We start from the raw sequence: 16,172 nt of genomic DNA on the forward strand, positions 1-16,172 counted from the left end.
AGGAAGGAAGGAAGGAAGGAAGGAAGGAAGGAAGGGAGGGAAAGGAAAGGAAAGGAAGGAAAGAAAGGAAAGAAAAGAAAGAAAAGAAAGAAAGAAAGAAGGAAAGAAAGAAAGAAAGAAAGAAATGAGGGCGAAGAGATATCTCTTCCTTACAGTGGAATTCCAGTTAATTTATAAGTACAGAATGAATGATGGAAACAGAAAGTTACATTTGGCAAACACCACAGTAAGAATTGCTGCAGGCAGCCACAAAAAAAAGAACGAGATCATGTCCTCTGCAGGGCCATGGATGGAGCTGGAGGCCATTATCCTTAGCAAACTAACGCAGGAACAGAAAACTAAATACCCCATGTTCTCGTAGGTGGGAACTAAATGAGAACATGGACACATGGAGGAAAACCACACACAATGGAGCCTTTTGGAGGGTGGAAGGTGTAAGGAGAGAGAAGATCAGAAAAAATAACTAATGGTTATAATACCCTGGTGATGAAATAATCTGTACAACAAACCCCATGACACAAGTATACCTAGGCAACAAATCTGTACTTGTACCCTTGAACTTAAAAGTTTTTAAAAATTGCTGTAGGCAAAAATTATCAAATAATGTTAACATTTGTAGGTAAAAATATGATGAGAAACAGGATATTGGCTCTCACAAAATGTTTATTAACTACAATGGCAAAAACAGTAACTTTACAGTGGAAAAGCCTGTCAGACACCACTTCAACCAAGTGATTGAAGCAAACATCAGCAGTAACAAGGCACATCATCATCACATACCTCCTGGTATAATATGCTACGAAGGCTACAGCCAGGGTGCGGTGGCTTGTGCCTGTAGACCTAGCAGTTTGGGAGGCCGAGGCAGCAGGATTGATTGAGCCCAGGAGTTCGAGACCAGCCTGGAAAACATAGTGAGACCCTATCTCTACAAAAATAATTTTGAAAATTAGCTGGGCATGATAGTGCATGTCTGTGATCCTTTCCTCAACTTGGAGCTGAGGTGAGGGGATTGACTGGGCTCAGGGAAGTCAAGGCTGCAGTAAACCACGATCTCACCACTTTGCTCCAGCCTGTGTGACAGAGTAAGACCCTGTTTCAAAAAGAAAAAAAGAGGGGACCAGGTGCGATGGCCCATGCCTATAATCCTACACTTTGGGAGGCCAAGGCGGGTGGATCACCTGAGGTCAGGAGTTTGAGACAAGCTGAACAACATGGAGAAACTCCATCTAAAAATTAGCTGGCTGTGATGGCAGGTGCCTGTAATCCCAGCTGCTTGGGAGGCTGAGGCAGGAGAACTGCTTGAACCCAGGGGGCGGAGGTTGCAGTGAGCCAAGATTGCACAACTATACTCCAGCTTGGGTTACAGAGCGAGACTCCATCTCAAAAAAAAAAAAAGGGGACATAACATCAACATCATTTCTGTGGTATTCTTGTCAAAAATGCATTAGAGTTGTCCTTTGATATTCAAGGGGGATTGGTTCCAATATCTTTGAGGATATCAAAATCTGCAGATGCTCAAGTCTCTGAATAAGACACAGTCTTTGCATATGACCTACACACAGCCTCTTGTCTAAATTATCTCTAGATTATTTACAATAATGAATATAATATAAATGCTATATAAATAGTTGTTATTGTTTTTTTTTTTATGGAATGATGACAAAAAAAGTTTGTATATGTTCAGTACAGACACAAACATTGTAGACCTAACTACATTTCTGATCCGTGGTTGGTTCAATCTGTGTATACAGAGGCCCGGCTATGCCTCAACATAGCCAGAGAAATCATCAGGCAAATTCAAATTAAGGGGCATTCCACAAAACTGTCAAGGACATAAAAACAAAGAAAGGGCTGGGCACGGTGGCTCACACCTGTAATCCCAGCACTTTGGGAAGCCCAGGAAAATGGATCACCTGAGGTCAGGAGTTCAAAACCAGCCTGGCCAACCTGGCAAAACCCCTTCTCTACTAAAAATACAAAATTAGCTGTTGTGGTAGCGGGCGTCTGAAATCTCAGCTACAAGGGAGGCTGAGGCAGGAGAACTGCTTGAACCCAGGAGGTGGAGGTTGCAGTGAGTGGAGATCGCGCCACTGCACTCCAGCCTGGGTGACATAGTGAGAGTCCATCTCAAAAAAAAAAAAAAAAAAGATGGAGGAAATTTCCCACACTGGAAGAAACTGAGAGGACATGACAACTAAATGCAATGTGGGAACCTAGACAGTACCGTGGGAGAGCAACATGGGATCCTAGATTGGACCCTGGCATAGAAGGATATCAGTGGGAACTCCAGTGAAATTCAAATAAGATTTGCAGATTAGTTAATAATTTTGAATCAAAAGTTAATTTTTTTGGTTTAGAAAATTATACTGCTCTGGTCATATATAAGTTGTTAATATTGAGGGAAGCTAGGTATAAGGGAAATCTGTGTACAATTTTTGTACATTTACTGTAAATCTAAAAGTATTTCAAAATAGTTTTTTAAAACACATTCACTGCTGTTCAACTTACAGTTTAATTTACTGTTTTGCAGCTCTCTCCTCCCTCCTCTCCTACACTACAGCAGGGATAGTCCTCTAACTTGTTTGCTAATGCATCCCAGACCACAAACAGTGCCTGGCACACAGAAGGCACTCGACAAACACAGGTCGACAGTTTCAGTAAGCCAGAATGATAATGGTGTTTTCCAAATCCTAGACTTAGTATTAATTTTTCTTGTATCATATGTGAAAGCAGCTTTGCTTATTCTGTAAAGAAAAACAAATCTAAAAACTTTCATTCACTGTTTACAAATAAGAATCATGGTTTTCAATAAAATGCTTTGTTTGGTATTTCTGTTATTATAGCTAACAGGATATGGATCTGATCTTTCCTTGCAGTAAGTGTTTTCTCAGAATATAATATAGTCTACTGATTCAAAGGTGCATTTTCCCCCTTATTTCAACATCTGAAATCAACGTGACTCTTACACACGATGGCATGTCATAGTTTAATCAGCAGCTGCTTTTCCTGCTTAGCAGTCCTTTACAATCATGGTGCATCTAATGGTGTATTAAATTTGACGACATCTGGTAATGAATAAAGCATTTTCAAAATATTTTTGCAGCTCCACTTCCAACACAACAGCATAAGCTCTGCTGAACCTCTGTGCAGTGAAACTAGTGAAAATTTTTGTCTTAAAAACCTCTTAAGAGTATCTGAAAATTGTCTCAAGGACAAATAGCAAATGAAGAAACATCTATACGAGAAAATCTATAAAAATTCAGTGTGAAAGGTAAGCGTACAGTATTTGAACAAAGATCATTCCCCGCTCTCCTCTCCCCAAGCAATGAGGTAGAGACCTCACTCCAGACTACAGCAGCCAAGAACATAGGGCTCCCTTGCTCTCCAGCTCCATGTTGCGGGATTTCATCCTGGAAGAAGCAGTACTTCAACCTTTCTCCTGCTGTCCCCTGCTGCCTGTAGCCAAGGTTAAGTCCTAGGCAAGTGCAATTGAGATGTGGGGGCTGCCTTATTCCACCCAACCCCTGCTGATGGAATGGAGGCCCCACCTCAGGTGCAGTGGCCCTGACAGCCCTTCGTGGTGCTTGTGACGCAGTGGTTCCACACTTCGAAAGGCAGTGCCACAAGAACTTCAACTTTCTGGCCTCTCCACTTAGTGCTCAGCTCCTAGAGTGGGGTTGTCACTTAGAGAAAAACCTGTCAATTATCCTCAGTCCCACCTCAAAACTCAGAAATCTTGCCTGGAGCCATAAAACAGCTCCTGATCTCTTCCCAAAGAAAGGGCTTCATTTGCAACAGTGCCAGGAGAAGTTTGGGCCTAAGAGCCCTCTCAAAAACAGTGGAAGTTGTGGTGAGAGAATGGGGAGAATTGTGGATCTAGTGAAGATACAGCCTGGAGTGTGGGCACTATCTTGCAGGAGAGAACCTGCAAAAGAGGCGGCAAGGAAGAGTCCTCCTGGGGTCAGACAAATATCGGACACTGACCTCAGAAACTACTTCAACAGAACCATAATTTTAACATAGAATACATTATAGGTGAAAAAGAAAGAATAAAGGAACCACAATTTAATTAGTTTGTAGCAGAATTTATGCCCCAGGGCATTGGTGTAAACAATAAAACAATCATCTGGCAATTAGTGTAGGAGTCTTAGAAAGAGGAGGAGAGAGCCCTACAAATAACAAGGGGCATCTCAGGGTGACTGTGACCAAACCAAGAGCTGAAGCTCCAGCCAGCCCCTAAACAAATAAACCAGCAAATGATAACGAGTTAAAGGGACCTCAGTACCCAGAGTTGCTAAAATTTAGTTTTCTTAACTGTCCAGTTTCCAATAAAAAAATGAGATGTTCAAAGAAACAGGAAAATACAACCCATACACCAAAGCAGGAAAAAACCCAAGCAGGTAACAGAAACTGCCTGGGAGTACAAAGTACAACTAGATGAACTAGATGTTGGATTGATTGACTGATTGATTGACTGACTGATTTATAGAGTCTACCTTTGTCACCCAGGCTGGAGTGCAGTGGAGTGATCTCGGCTCATTGCATCTTTCACCTCCCGGGTTCAAGCAATTCTCCCTGCCTCAGCTTCCCAAATAGCTGGGATTACAGGTCCCCACCACCACGTCCAGCTAATTTTTGTATTTTTAGTAGAGATGGGGTTTTGCCATATTGGCCAGAGTGGTCTCGAACTCCTGACCTCCAGCGATCCACCTGCCTCAGCCTCCTAAAGTACCAGAATTACAGGCGTGAGCCACCACACCCAGCCAGGATTTATTTTTAAAAGGATTTCAAATCAGCCATTATAAATACACTCACAGAACTAAAAGAAAATTTAAGAAGTAAAAGAAGGTATGACAAAGTGGCATCAAACACAATCTGTCAATAAGAAGAAAGAATTTTGGGAAAGAATTTTAAGAATTTCCAAATGGAAATTCTGGAGTTGAAAAGTACAAAAATAGAAGTAAAAATTCACTAAAGGACTTTGTGATGGTTCATTTTATGTGTCAATCTCACGAGGCTAAAGAATGTCCAGAGGGCTGGTAAAACATTATTTCTGGATACGTCTGTGAAAGTATTTCTAGAGGAGATTAGCATTTGAATCTATAAACTGAGGAAAGAAGATCACCCTCACCAACGCGGGTGGTATCAACCAATCTAGTAAGAGCCTGAGTAGATCAAAAAGGTGTAAGAAGGACAAATTTGTTTCTGGTCTGAGCTAGGATATGCTGCCCTCAAACATCAGCACACCTGGTCCTCAGGTTTTTGAACTTGGACTGGAACTTTCATCATTGGCTCCTTTATCCCCAGGTCTTTGGACTCAGACTGAATTACACCACCAGATTTCCTGGTTCTCCAGCTTGCGGGCACCAGATACTGGGACCTCTCAGCCTCCATAATCACATGAGCCAATCCCCATAATAAATCTTCTTGCGTATGCATGTGCACGTGTTGTGTGTGTGTGTGTGTGTGTGTGTGTGTGTGTTCTGTTTCTCTGAAGAACCCTAATACACACCTCAACAATAGATTTGAATACAATGAAGAAAGAATTACCAATCTTGAAGACAGGACAGTAGAGATTTTGTAAGCTCAAGAGGAGAAAAAAAATGAATAAAAATGAACAAAGCCTCAAAGAAAGGTGGAACACCACTAAGCACACTACCACATGTGTAACGGGAATACCAGAAGGAAAGAAGAGAGAAAGGAGAAGAAAAAACATTCAAGGAAAGAATGACTTAATACTTCCCAAATTTACTGAAAAACAATATGCTATCATCCAGGAAGCTCAACAGGCTCCAAACAGGGTCAATAAAAAGAGACCCACAAACACAGGAAATGAGGTAGAAATGATAAAAGTCCAACATAAGAAAATCTTGAAAGCTGCCAAGAAAAAAATGACATCACTTACAAGGAAACTCCCATAAAATTTATAGCTTCTCAGCAGAAATAATAGAGGACAAGGGCAATGCAATAACACCGTGTTCAAAAACAACAAAAGCCCCTGTTAACCAATAATCCTATGTCCAGAAAAGCTGTCTCTAAAAAATTAAGGTGAAATAAAGACATAACTAAATAAATAAAAATTGAGGGAATTCACTGTGAACAGACATGCCTTATAAGAAACGCTAAGGGAAATTCTTCAGGCTGAAAAGAAGTGACCCCAGATGGTGGTTCAAATCCACAAAAAGAGCAGCAATAGTTATGAAATTAGAATAGACACTATTAATGTATATTTTCTTTTTTCGGTTAACTGATTTAAAAAGCCAATTGTATAAAATATTTATATAATTCACTGCTGGATCTATAACATGTACAAAAATATAGGTAATATAATTGCCAATAATAGCACAGAGGAGGTAGGTGGAAATAAAACTGTAATGGGCTAAGGAAATAATAACACATAAAAATAGTAATTATAAAAATATATTGTTTGGTTTGCAACATTAACAGATGTAGTATGTATAACAATACTCTCCAAAAGGGTAAAAAGAAATAGACATACAAAGGAGCAACACTCCTATATAGCAGTAAAATTAAGCTAGTAAAAATCTAAAGCTGATTCTTTAGTAGTTGAGAGACTACTAAAATTACTCAAAAGCAGTGAAAAGTCATTAATGAAATAAAAATGCTACATTAGAATTCAATCATTGCAAAAAAAAAAAAAAAGGAGGAACACAGGAACAAAAAAGACATGAGGCACAGGAAAAACAAAAGTCAGATGACAGAAGTGAATCCAGCCATATCAATAACAGCATTATATATGAATATATAATACAAAAAAATGGAGAGAGTGTCAGACTGGATTTTAAAAGCATGATCCAACTATATGTTGTCTACAGGAGACACACACTAAATTCAAAGATAAACAGATTGAAGTAAAAGAGTAAGAATGTGTAAGTGTCCCATCACTTTGAAAAAGTCTGGTAATTCCTCTAATGATTAAACATAATAAGAGTTATGATATTATCCAGCAATTCCCCTCCTTGGTAAATATCCAAGAGAAATAAAAACACATGTCCACACAGAAACATGTACCTGAATGTTTATAGCAGCATTAATCATAATAGCCAAAAGGTAGACACAACCCAAAGTTCACTGGCAGATGGATCGATAAACAGAGTGGTACATCATACAAGGGACCATTCATTATTCAGCTGTAAGAAGGGACGATGCGCACATCCCTTTTATGTAAAGTAACCCCACTGTGAATTGATCTGCCACAACATGGATGAACCTTGAAAAGATTACGCTAAGTGAAAGAAGCCAGTCACAAAAGACCACATACTATATGATTCCATTTATCTGAAAATCCAGAACAAGGAAATCTATAGACAGAAAAATCAGTGGTTGCCCAACCTCGAGGAAGGGAAGGAAGGGGACAGAGGTAGGGGTTAGGGCAGTAATAGTTAAAGGGTACAGGATTTCTTTTTGAGGTAATAAAAATGTTCTAAAATTGACTGTGGTGATAGATACATGTATCTGTGAATATACCAAAAACAATTAATTGTACACTTTAAATGGTGAATTGTAGAGTATGTAAATTATATCTCAATAAAGCTGTTTAAAAATGTTTAAATACATTTTTGCTGAAGGAATCAATCATTTATCTAACAAATGTTTATTAAATGTTTACTAAACACCACTGGATCAGGTACTGCAAAATAATGCCGGTCTCTGTCCCCATGGTAGGGATCTATGACTGCTTCATCAGTCTTACCCAGGGTTTAGATTGCACCAGACCACAGCAGGAGGGTCATCAGGAGTCCTGCTCCTCCCAACAAGAGACATGTAACTACTCCTGCCCCACTCTCACAACACCCACCTACAACTTTCCTAATTTGTCCTTCCACATAATTGGAAATCTGCCTCAATTATATGTGGGAATGCCGTGTATCTGCCGAAACTCTTACTCTGTCTTGCACCACAGCTCCCCTGGCAGGATTCCTGACATACTCCCAAATCTATGCCAATCCCGTGGACCAGCTCATGTATTCTTTCAAGTGATAAATGAGGACCATGTCAAACCAGTACTTCTAGGAACTGTACTGCGATTACCAGCTAAACATTGAGAGAGCCTAGGAGTTCTGTGCTGGTCCTAATGAGCATCTCACAATTCCAAAGGATGAATACTCTATTCCCCTTCAGAACTTGTAGCTGCATATGCAGCTCCCTGTACCTGATATGCCCAGTGTTCCCCACTCTGCCTGGTTTGGCCTTCACATTCCACCTCCTGTGTAAAACACCTGAAGAATTAGCAGTTTCTGCCTCTGCTCTTCTGGGCAACAGACCAATAGCTAAGAGTATAAGGTCTCCAATTAGGCTGCCTGAATTCAAACTTTAACTCCACTACTTAACATATGACCTTGGTAAGTTTTTCAATCACTCTCCCTTGGTTTCTCTATTTACAGAAAGGGGATAATATCTCCCATGGTTATTATGAGGATCAAAATACATATAATATACTAACAGGCAAATACTGTTATTGTTTCTATCTAATTCTATCTGATGGTATTTTTGTTTACAGGTATGTTTCCCTGACCAGTCCCTGAGCTGCTCAAAGGCATAAAATTACTTACTGCTTTTCTTATTAATAGCATATAATATAGGGTTAGGTGCAAGATAGGTACACGTAAAGGACCCATGAATTAATGAAAAAAGAAAAACATTAGTTTGGCAATGTCAAAGGTTATAGAAATTGTACCTTCAAAATAAAAATCAGAGCACGTGGTTTATGGGTACATTAGAATTGAATCTCTGGAATCAGGACCTCCCTGGAAAATCCAGGCTGTCTGACTGCCAGAACTCTCTAGAAAGAATACAAATGCCCAACAGTTTCAGTGGTTACAGAAACAATAACATTTAACACAGGAGATTTTACGTAACCATAACCAGAAACCTGTGTTGATACCTGGAAGAGTCTGGAAAAAAAACACTAAGTAGAAAAACAGAGTAGAAGTTTGCAAGAAAGAATTACGGAGCTATTCAGAGAGTGATGATCAAAGAGAACAGACTGTGTATGTGCATCTAACACTTTGTGGTGAAAGAATCTTTATTTTTTAAATTAATTTTCATTCTAAAGATAGCTTAATAAAAATAATAATAATGATGCTTACAAGGCCTTTACATAAGAAACAAGAAAAATGAAATGGAGATACCAAGACTTCTAATCTTTCAAATAAGATTCTCCGCTACCACAATTCTCTGAATAAGTTTCCTGATAAGAAAAAAAATCCATATATGTTTCTGATCATCAACCCTCTTATTTCATAAGTAGACTTTTAATAGCCGGTCATTTGTTTTGTTCATGTCAGGGACAATCAATAGTTTGATTAAATTAACTATTCAAAGTATTTCTTGATTGGCTGGGTGTGGTGGCACATGCCTGTAGTCCCAGCTACTCCTGTGGGTGAGGCACAATAATTGCCTGAACCTGGGTGACAAAGGTTGCGGTGCAGTGAGCCGAGATCTTGCCACTGCACTTCAGCCTAAGCAACAGAGCAAGGCTCTGCGTCAAAAACAAACAAAAACAAAGCACTTCCTGATTAAGTCTCTTCATTTGGTATAATATAAACATGATTTCTAAAATGTACATATTTGTATATAAAGAAAAAAGGACCTTAGCAAGTTTTTCTTTCATTTTCCCCCAAGAGTTCTCCCCAAAATTAGAGCCCAACTCAGAGAAAGACAAAGAATGGGAAAAGACTCTACTTGGTCAAAGCACAGAGCATGGTTTTACTTGTATCAGCTTTTTTAACATATACATGGACATCCAGATATATACATATGTAATATGTATATATAGACATGGATGTAAACACACATAAGGAAAACTAAAGTCACAAGCAGTCTTTTCAGTTATCTTCATGAGTCAGTAAAACAACATCAGCAACAGCAGCTTCAAGTAGCCCAGGTGACAACAGCTACTCTAAAAAAACCAGTTATGCAACCACCTCAACATTTCTACGTTTCTTCTCATCATCAACATTCCCTAGATTAATCAAAGGTAAGGAGACAAGTAAGAAGTATGAGTAGGAATTTACTTCAAGTAGTTTCTCTTCAAAAAAAAAAATATATATATTATCCTTAAATTATGTAATTCCAACCAATGAACAGATAGCTTCTCTTTAAAACACAGTTCAATAGTCTAAACATAATTAATTTTTTAAAAATGTTTTAATAGTCCAATCAGAATTGCTACTCATCCCCTCTTAAATACTTTTGCCTAAGGAGTAATCTGTCAATGCACGCAGTTTAAATCATTAACTACATAGCACCCAATCATTAGCATAATTAGCATGTAAATTTCACGAAGGCACTAATTGTGTCCTTGTAAGTGTTTTATACAACACTCAGTACAAAGAGAAGCTTATTAAACACTTATTATGTTTAGTAAAAAGAAAAAATGCCAAAATAAAAGTCTTTATTATTAAACTTGGCTGTCATGTATACTATAAACCACTGATCAGTATCTGTTTCTCCAAGTACAATTATAAGAAACTGAAAACAAAACAAACCCCATTGGAATTAGAAATTGTCTCCTCTGTCTAAGAATACTGTTTCATTTTTGTACCAGAAAGAAACTGCCAGCAGATAGCATGTAACATGCAGGTTGCCAGGGTATCTGACCTAAGGATTTAGGCACCTTAACCAAGCAAAAAGCCTAGTACACTTCATGCACTTTTCCAAGTCATTTTTCTTACCTTTCCCATTTTGCCACGTAGTATACCAAGACAAAGTAAGGAAGGAAGTGATAAACGCTACAGCAGTGGCTACAGTTCCATTGCGGAGCCTCATCTCATTTCACCATCACAACTGGTCCATATGTTTATGATGACAACAACCAGGACTGTTTTCTTTTTACTCTGAAAGTCAACCGAATCCAGTGCTCCTGGCTCTAGGCCAGTAAAAATCAATAAGAGAGGTTCATTTCAGATTATCTGCAGGAGAAGCCTAGCAGCAATGCTGTTCACAACTGCATTCAGGATTGTCTTAGCGGTCTTCATACACTGACGCCTTGGCCTTTTCCCTTCCTATTCAGGGGAAAAGAGAAAGAAAAGCTCATTCAGTAATGCAAAATATAAGTTTCTTCATTTACTCTTCTCCATTATAAACAGACTTTTGGCAGGGCTAAACTGTATCTAAAAAGACTATCCCTACAATTGAAACTACTCATTTAACATACTAGAATTATGTGATCCTTCTCCTCCAGGATAAAAACACAAAACAGTTTCAAACTATATTCCCTCCACATTGGTTTTGTTTTGTCTGTAAAAAGAAAGTTATAGTTACTGATTTTAAATGGAGAAGTGGAGCTCACAGATTCCAAGATGAGAACTCTAATGATCACACAATGGTTCCTGAGTAACACAATCTTTCTCCCAGTTTTCCTATTGCACAGTAATAGGTAATTTTTTAAGTAAGAAAATTGACAGGATACAACATATAAAGGTCAAAAGACCTGGGCCCTTGACCCAACTCTGTCATTACTTAAATGATTTGAAGCATGCCATTTTTCTAGGACTCAAGGTTTTATTCATAAAATAAGGAAAACTGTCTTGGATTCTCTTTCATATATTGTCATAAATTATTAACAGGTTACACTTAATACTGCTATTTATCACTGTCATAAAATAAATGTCATTTTTCCAGTGACTAACCCACTCCCAGGGTGTAAACTGGAAATATTTAAGCATTTAGAAAATGCGGCAATCCAGCCAGGATACTGTATGCCGCAGGCCCAATTACTCTGCATTGCTTTAACTCAAGAAATCTGGGAGATAAGCACAGCGTTCAGCATATAATAGGTTCTTAAAAAATGTTAAAGTACTAAAAACCAAACTTTTTGGGTTAATTGAACAACAACAAAAATTAAAAAAAAAAAAAAACAGACAGCTACTGGTTCAGTCCACTCTAGGCGGTTAGTCTCAAAGACTTGCATAGATTCCTGGTGGCCTCAGGGGGTACCACAGGATGCACCTGGTAATATACTGAATGATACTCTGGTGAGGGAGTTAATGTGCCTCCAAAAATCTCCAGCAGTCCCAAGGGAAAATTCTCTCAGCGAAGAGCATGACTGATTAAAGTAGCCATTTGCAAGCAATTCAGAAATTGCCACCCCACTACTTCTTAACACTGAATATTACTAGAAATTCCCCCTAGTAAAGAAAGATCAGAGATCACAGGGGCATAGTACTAATGATAGCCACTACAACTTACAAAATGTTTCCTATGTGCCTGATCCACCATATGGTTTAAATCTTCACAGAATCCTATGAGGCAGGCATTATTAACCCTGTTCTACACACTAGGAAATGAATCCAGAGAAAGAACTCTAATTTGTTCATCTCCGAAGTCCAGGCTGTCATCTACCACACTTTCCCTCTCAAATGAGGCCACCTGCACCTGGCAATATGAAGAGAAGTGCCAGCGATACTCCAAGTATCAGGTTAAACTGCAGAATCTTCCCAGAGTATTAATGGTGATTACACTGTAAGTTTAAAAAAATTTTATATTATATAACAAACATGGACCTACTATGGAGTAAGCTGCAAAATTCATGGAAATTTTCAAAGTCTAAGCATACAACTTTAAACAAATCTCCATTTCCTGTAGCTTTTGGTTAATACCTCATCACAACCTCCACCAAACTATAGCTGTTAACCCTCCTCAGCCGTTCTACCTTCAATATAATAGTCTAGAAGCACCTAATCTCTTTTACTACCTGAACACAAGGAGCTCTAAAAATACTTTCATGGATAAGTTATCATGTTCTCTAAGGCTGAACTTATTCACCTTCTACAGTTAAGACAAGTTAACATCAAACGTGCCCACATCTACAGTTTAGAATTAAAATCTTTACAATGGCCAGGCAAGGTGGCTCATACCTGTAATCCCAGCACTTTGGGAAGCTGAGGGGGGCAGATCACCTGAGGTCAGGAGTTCAAGACCAGCCTGGTCAACGTGGCGAAACCCCATATCTACTAAAATTACAAAAATTAGCCGGGTGTGGTGGTGGGCACCTATAATCCCAGCTACTTGGGAGGCTGCGGCACGGAGAATTACCTGAACCCGTGAGGCGGAGGTTATAGTGAGCCGAGATCGTGCCACTGCATTCCAGCTTGGGCAACAGAGTGACTCTGTCTCAAAAAAAAAAAAAAAAAAAAATCTTCACAGCAAGAATCCTCTAATTGTCTTAAATCAATAAGCACCTAATAACGAATTCTGATTATAAAAACAGGGGTGATAATTCTACGAATTATATAACTTGGAACATTAATTCCAGTGTGGCATTATATTAAATACTCATAACTTTCGGCTGCTATCTACTTCACACTATTTTACTTCAGAAGGAATTCTGTTCCAGTAAAAAATATAAAAAGTGTACAGGTTATTAGAGTAAGCACTCAATTCATAATAATAGGAAAGTAAAGAGCACATCACAAAGTAAAGGATATTTTTAAAGTTTTAGTAAATACAAATAAAGCTTGCAAAAAATTCTGTAGAAATGCATAGAGACAAGTAAAAGTAAATGAACTCTAAAAACCAAAGTAAACTATTGATATACTACCCCTAATATATGAAAAAATTAAAAAATACTGGATCCAGGAAGTTATGAAACTCTGGTCTGAAGAAGATACAATGAATTCTACTAGCATATAAGTCTGGAAATCTTGCAAGAAAAATATGTGTGTTTTACTCAGTAAGAATGTAGTCATACATTTTTAATTAGGGTTTCCCAGCTAATAAGGTTAATTGCACAGCACAAGTGAACAAGCTCTTCAGACAAGAGTAAAACCAAGTATCTACTCGCTCTTCAATCATGAGACATAATTCACAGGCTGCCTTATAAGACACAGGCGACCCACAGTTTTATTAGTGTCCACATTTGCAAAAAATTTAAACTAGCTTCTTAATATTCTCGGAGACCATAACCTAACACGTTTGAATCTTTAACAACAAAAAAGGTAGTGGCTAAAATTGCTAGTCATTTCTCCACCCTCCCAAAGGTGAATGGAACTTTTAACTCTAGACATCAGACTCAGAAATCTGTTTTGTTAGCAGTCCTTTAAGGACTGCAGTCTTTATTTTATTATCGGATACAGAACCTTTACTTGTTTTGTTTTAAAGTGTTCTCTGAAATACTTAATATAATCCATGGCTGAGAACACTTTGCTGAACGTTTGCCATATTCCTTCATCAGCATCCCACAGACAGGGCAGAGGTGCCTTAAGAATGAAAAGCACAATAATCCCCGATATCCGGAATCAAAATCCATGACGTAAGCCTATATAACTTTACACACCACAATTAGGGCAAAATTAATTTATTTGCCATTTATAAAAGGGTCAATGGTTGTCTTTAATACAGCTTACATAATGTCATCGCCCAGAGCGTTTTCGGATTTACTTGTGTGGATTAAAGAAACCTATGTCATGATAACCTGTTCATCAAACTATTTTTTAGAATTCAGAACAAGAAACATAAACCACAAAACCCGTATTATTCTATTCTAAAATTACAGTCTCCATTCCAACGAACCACTTTGTCATTATCTTTTATCAAAGAATTCGTCCAACAGCAAAAGCACAACAGCAAAATATACGGAAAGCATTCAAAGCATACATTGTGCCTCCTTCTATTTCCAATGCGGAATGTAGGCAACGAACCCACTCCAGAGAAACACTGTTGCGAGGAATAAAGGCGGGTGTGCGTGTGGCTCGACTGCCAGCTCAGAAAAGCTCGCCTCCGAGATGTTACCTGGCACACTTGGTGGAGTCACCGAGACCCAGCCTCAGGGTCCCACTGCAGCTTCCTCCTTACCGAAGGAGCTGAGGCCTGAGGAAGCGGGGGGTGCTCTCTCGCGTGGGCCTCGCAGCCCTTCACTTTGTGTGAAAATTCGCGGCGACGGCTGCACGGCCGGTCCCCTCAGCGGGCAGCCGCAGCCCAGCTCCTGCGCCCCGGACCGTCGGGCCCCCGCCCACCTGCCTCGCGGCCCCGCAAAGGCGCCGACTCCCGCGCCGCCGCCGGGTCCTGCAGGCAGCTGTCCCTCCCCCTTCGCAACCCCCAGATCCGCACTTTGCTCCACTTTCCCCCAAAGTCGCCGAGCCCCGCCGCGCGGGGGAGCGCAGTGAACGCACCAGGCGACCGGCCAACCTCAGGGAGGGCGCGCGGCCCCGAGGGGTGCGCGGTGCGGGGCAGGGACGCGGGGAGGACGCCCCGACCCGCTCGCCGCGCCCGCCCCCGAGGCCCAGCCGCGCCCCGAGGCGCCAACAGCTCCCCGCGCAGAGCTCCGGCCGGGCCGCGGCGCAGGCAGCTCCGTTACCAGCAGGTGGATCTCCCGCAGCCAGGGGCCGCCAGCCCGGCCGCCGGCGCCGCCCCCGCCCCCAGCTCCCGCGCCCTCCGCGCAGCCGCCCCGAGCCCCCTCCCACTCCCGCGCGCCGCCGCCGTTGCTAGCCCCTCACCCGCCGCTGGCGTCGCCGAGCTCCCGCGGCCGCCGGCGGAGCTGCTGTGGCCGCCGCTGCCGCTGCTGCTGCCGCCGCCGCTGCCGGCAGCCCCGCCCGCCCCCGCCGGCTCCGCCCCCGCCGCTGGAGCGCCCGCCCCGCCCCGCCGGGCCGCCCCGACCCCGCCAGCCATTGGCCGCCCGCCGCCGGCCCCGCGCGCCCCTCGCCCCGCGCCCCGCCAGTGGCCCGCGCGGCTGTCACTTAGGGGCGCCGCCGCGCAGCCTACTGAGCGCTTGGGAGGCCGGCATGGCTCACCAGTGTCACCGCGAGGTCCGGAGCGGCGCCGCGGTCTTGGGTCCCCGCTCTGGGCGCCGGCCTGCTCCCGCCACCACATCTGGATGGGGTCCTCCCGGCGCGTGCAGGGGCCGCTCTGGCGGCCAACAAAGGCCAGGGCGAGCCCACTGCCTGAGCCTTGGCTCGCGACCCGACCACCCGGACTGCCCCAGCGCCCAGGGACCCGCCCGCCTCGACCCGGGCCCTTCCCAGCGGCGCGGCCCGCTCCAGGCCGCCCACCTTGGGTAGCATCCCCATGGACAGGCCCCGGTCCCAGCCCCGCAGGAGCTTCTGAGGCCCCGCAGACGGTCGCGACAGCCCCAACTTCCCGGTGAGAATCCCCCAATCGGCCAGAAGGGCTGACTTCAGCAACCGGGAAGAAGAAATATAACCAGGGTTTCG

At 41.8% G+C, this 16,172-nt stretch overlaps 1 protein-coding gene across 3 annotated transcripts in view; it reads right to left on the bottom strand.

Annotated features, from left to right (window-relative positions):
* The window catches only part of MGAT4A (alpha-1,3-mannosyl-glycoprotein 4-beta-N-acetylglucosaminyltransferase A), a 116,085-nt gene extending 100,535 nt beyond the window's left edge, over window positions 1–15,550 (bottom strand). The window contains exons 1-2 of one of the 3 annotated variants that reach the window (XM_032255391.1): window positions 15,459–15,550; window positions 10,698–11,027 (exon numbers count right to left, since the gene is read on the bottom strand). In XM_032255391.1, the coding sequence (XP_032111282.1) occupies window positions 10,698–10,791 (94 nt within the window). In that variant the 5' untranslated portion in view covers window positions 10,792–11,027; window positions 15,459–15,550. Of the gene's footprint in view, window positions 1–10,697; window positions 11,028–14,619; window positions 14,707–15,134; window positions 15,153–15,458 lie in introns of those variants that run through there. The other 2 variants (XM_032255392.1, XM_032255393.1) reach the window with 2 other exon arrangements.
* Between the last annotated feature and the right edge of the window lie 622 nt (window positions 15,551–16,172).

The sequence above is a fragment of the Sapajus apella genome, unplaced genomic scaffold (genome assembly GCF_009761245.1).
Source record: "Sapajus apella isolate SASKATOON/1434 unplaced genomic scaffold, GSC_monkey_1.0 scaffold89, whole genome shotgun sequence".
Taxonomy (NCBI): Eukaryota; Metazoa; Chordata; class Mammalia; order Primates; family Cebidae; genus Sapajus; species Sapajus apella.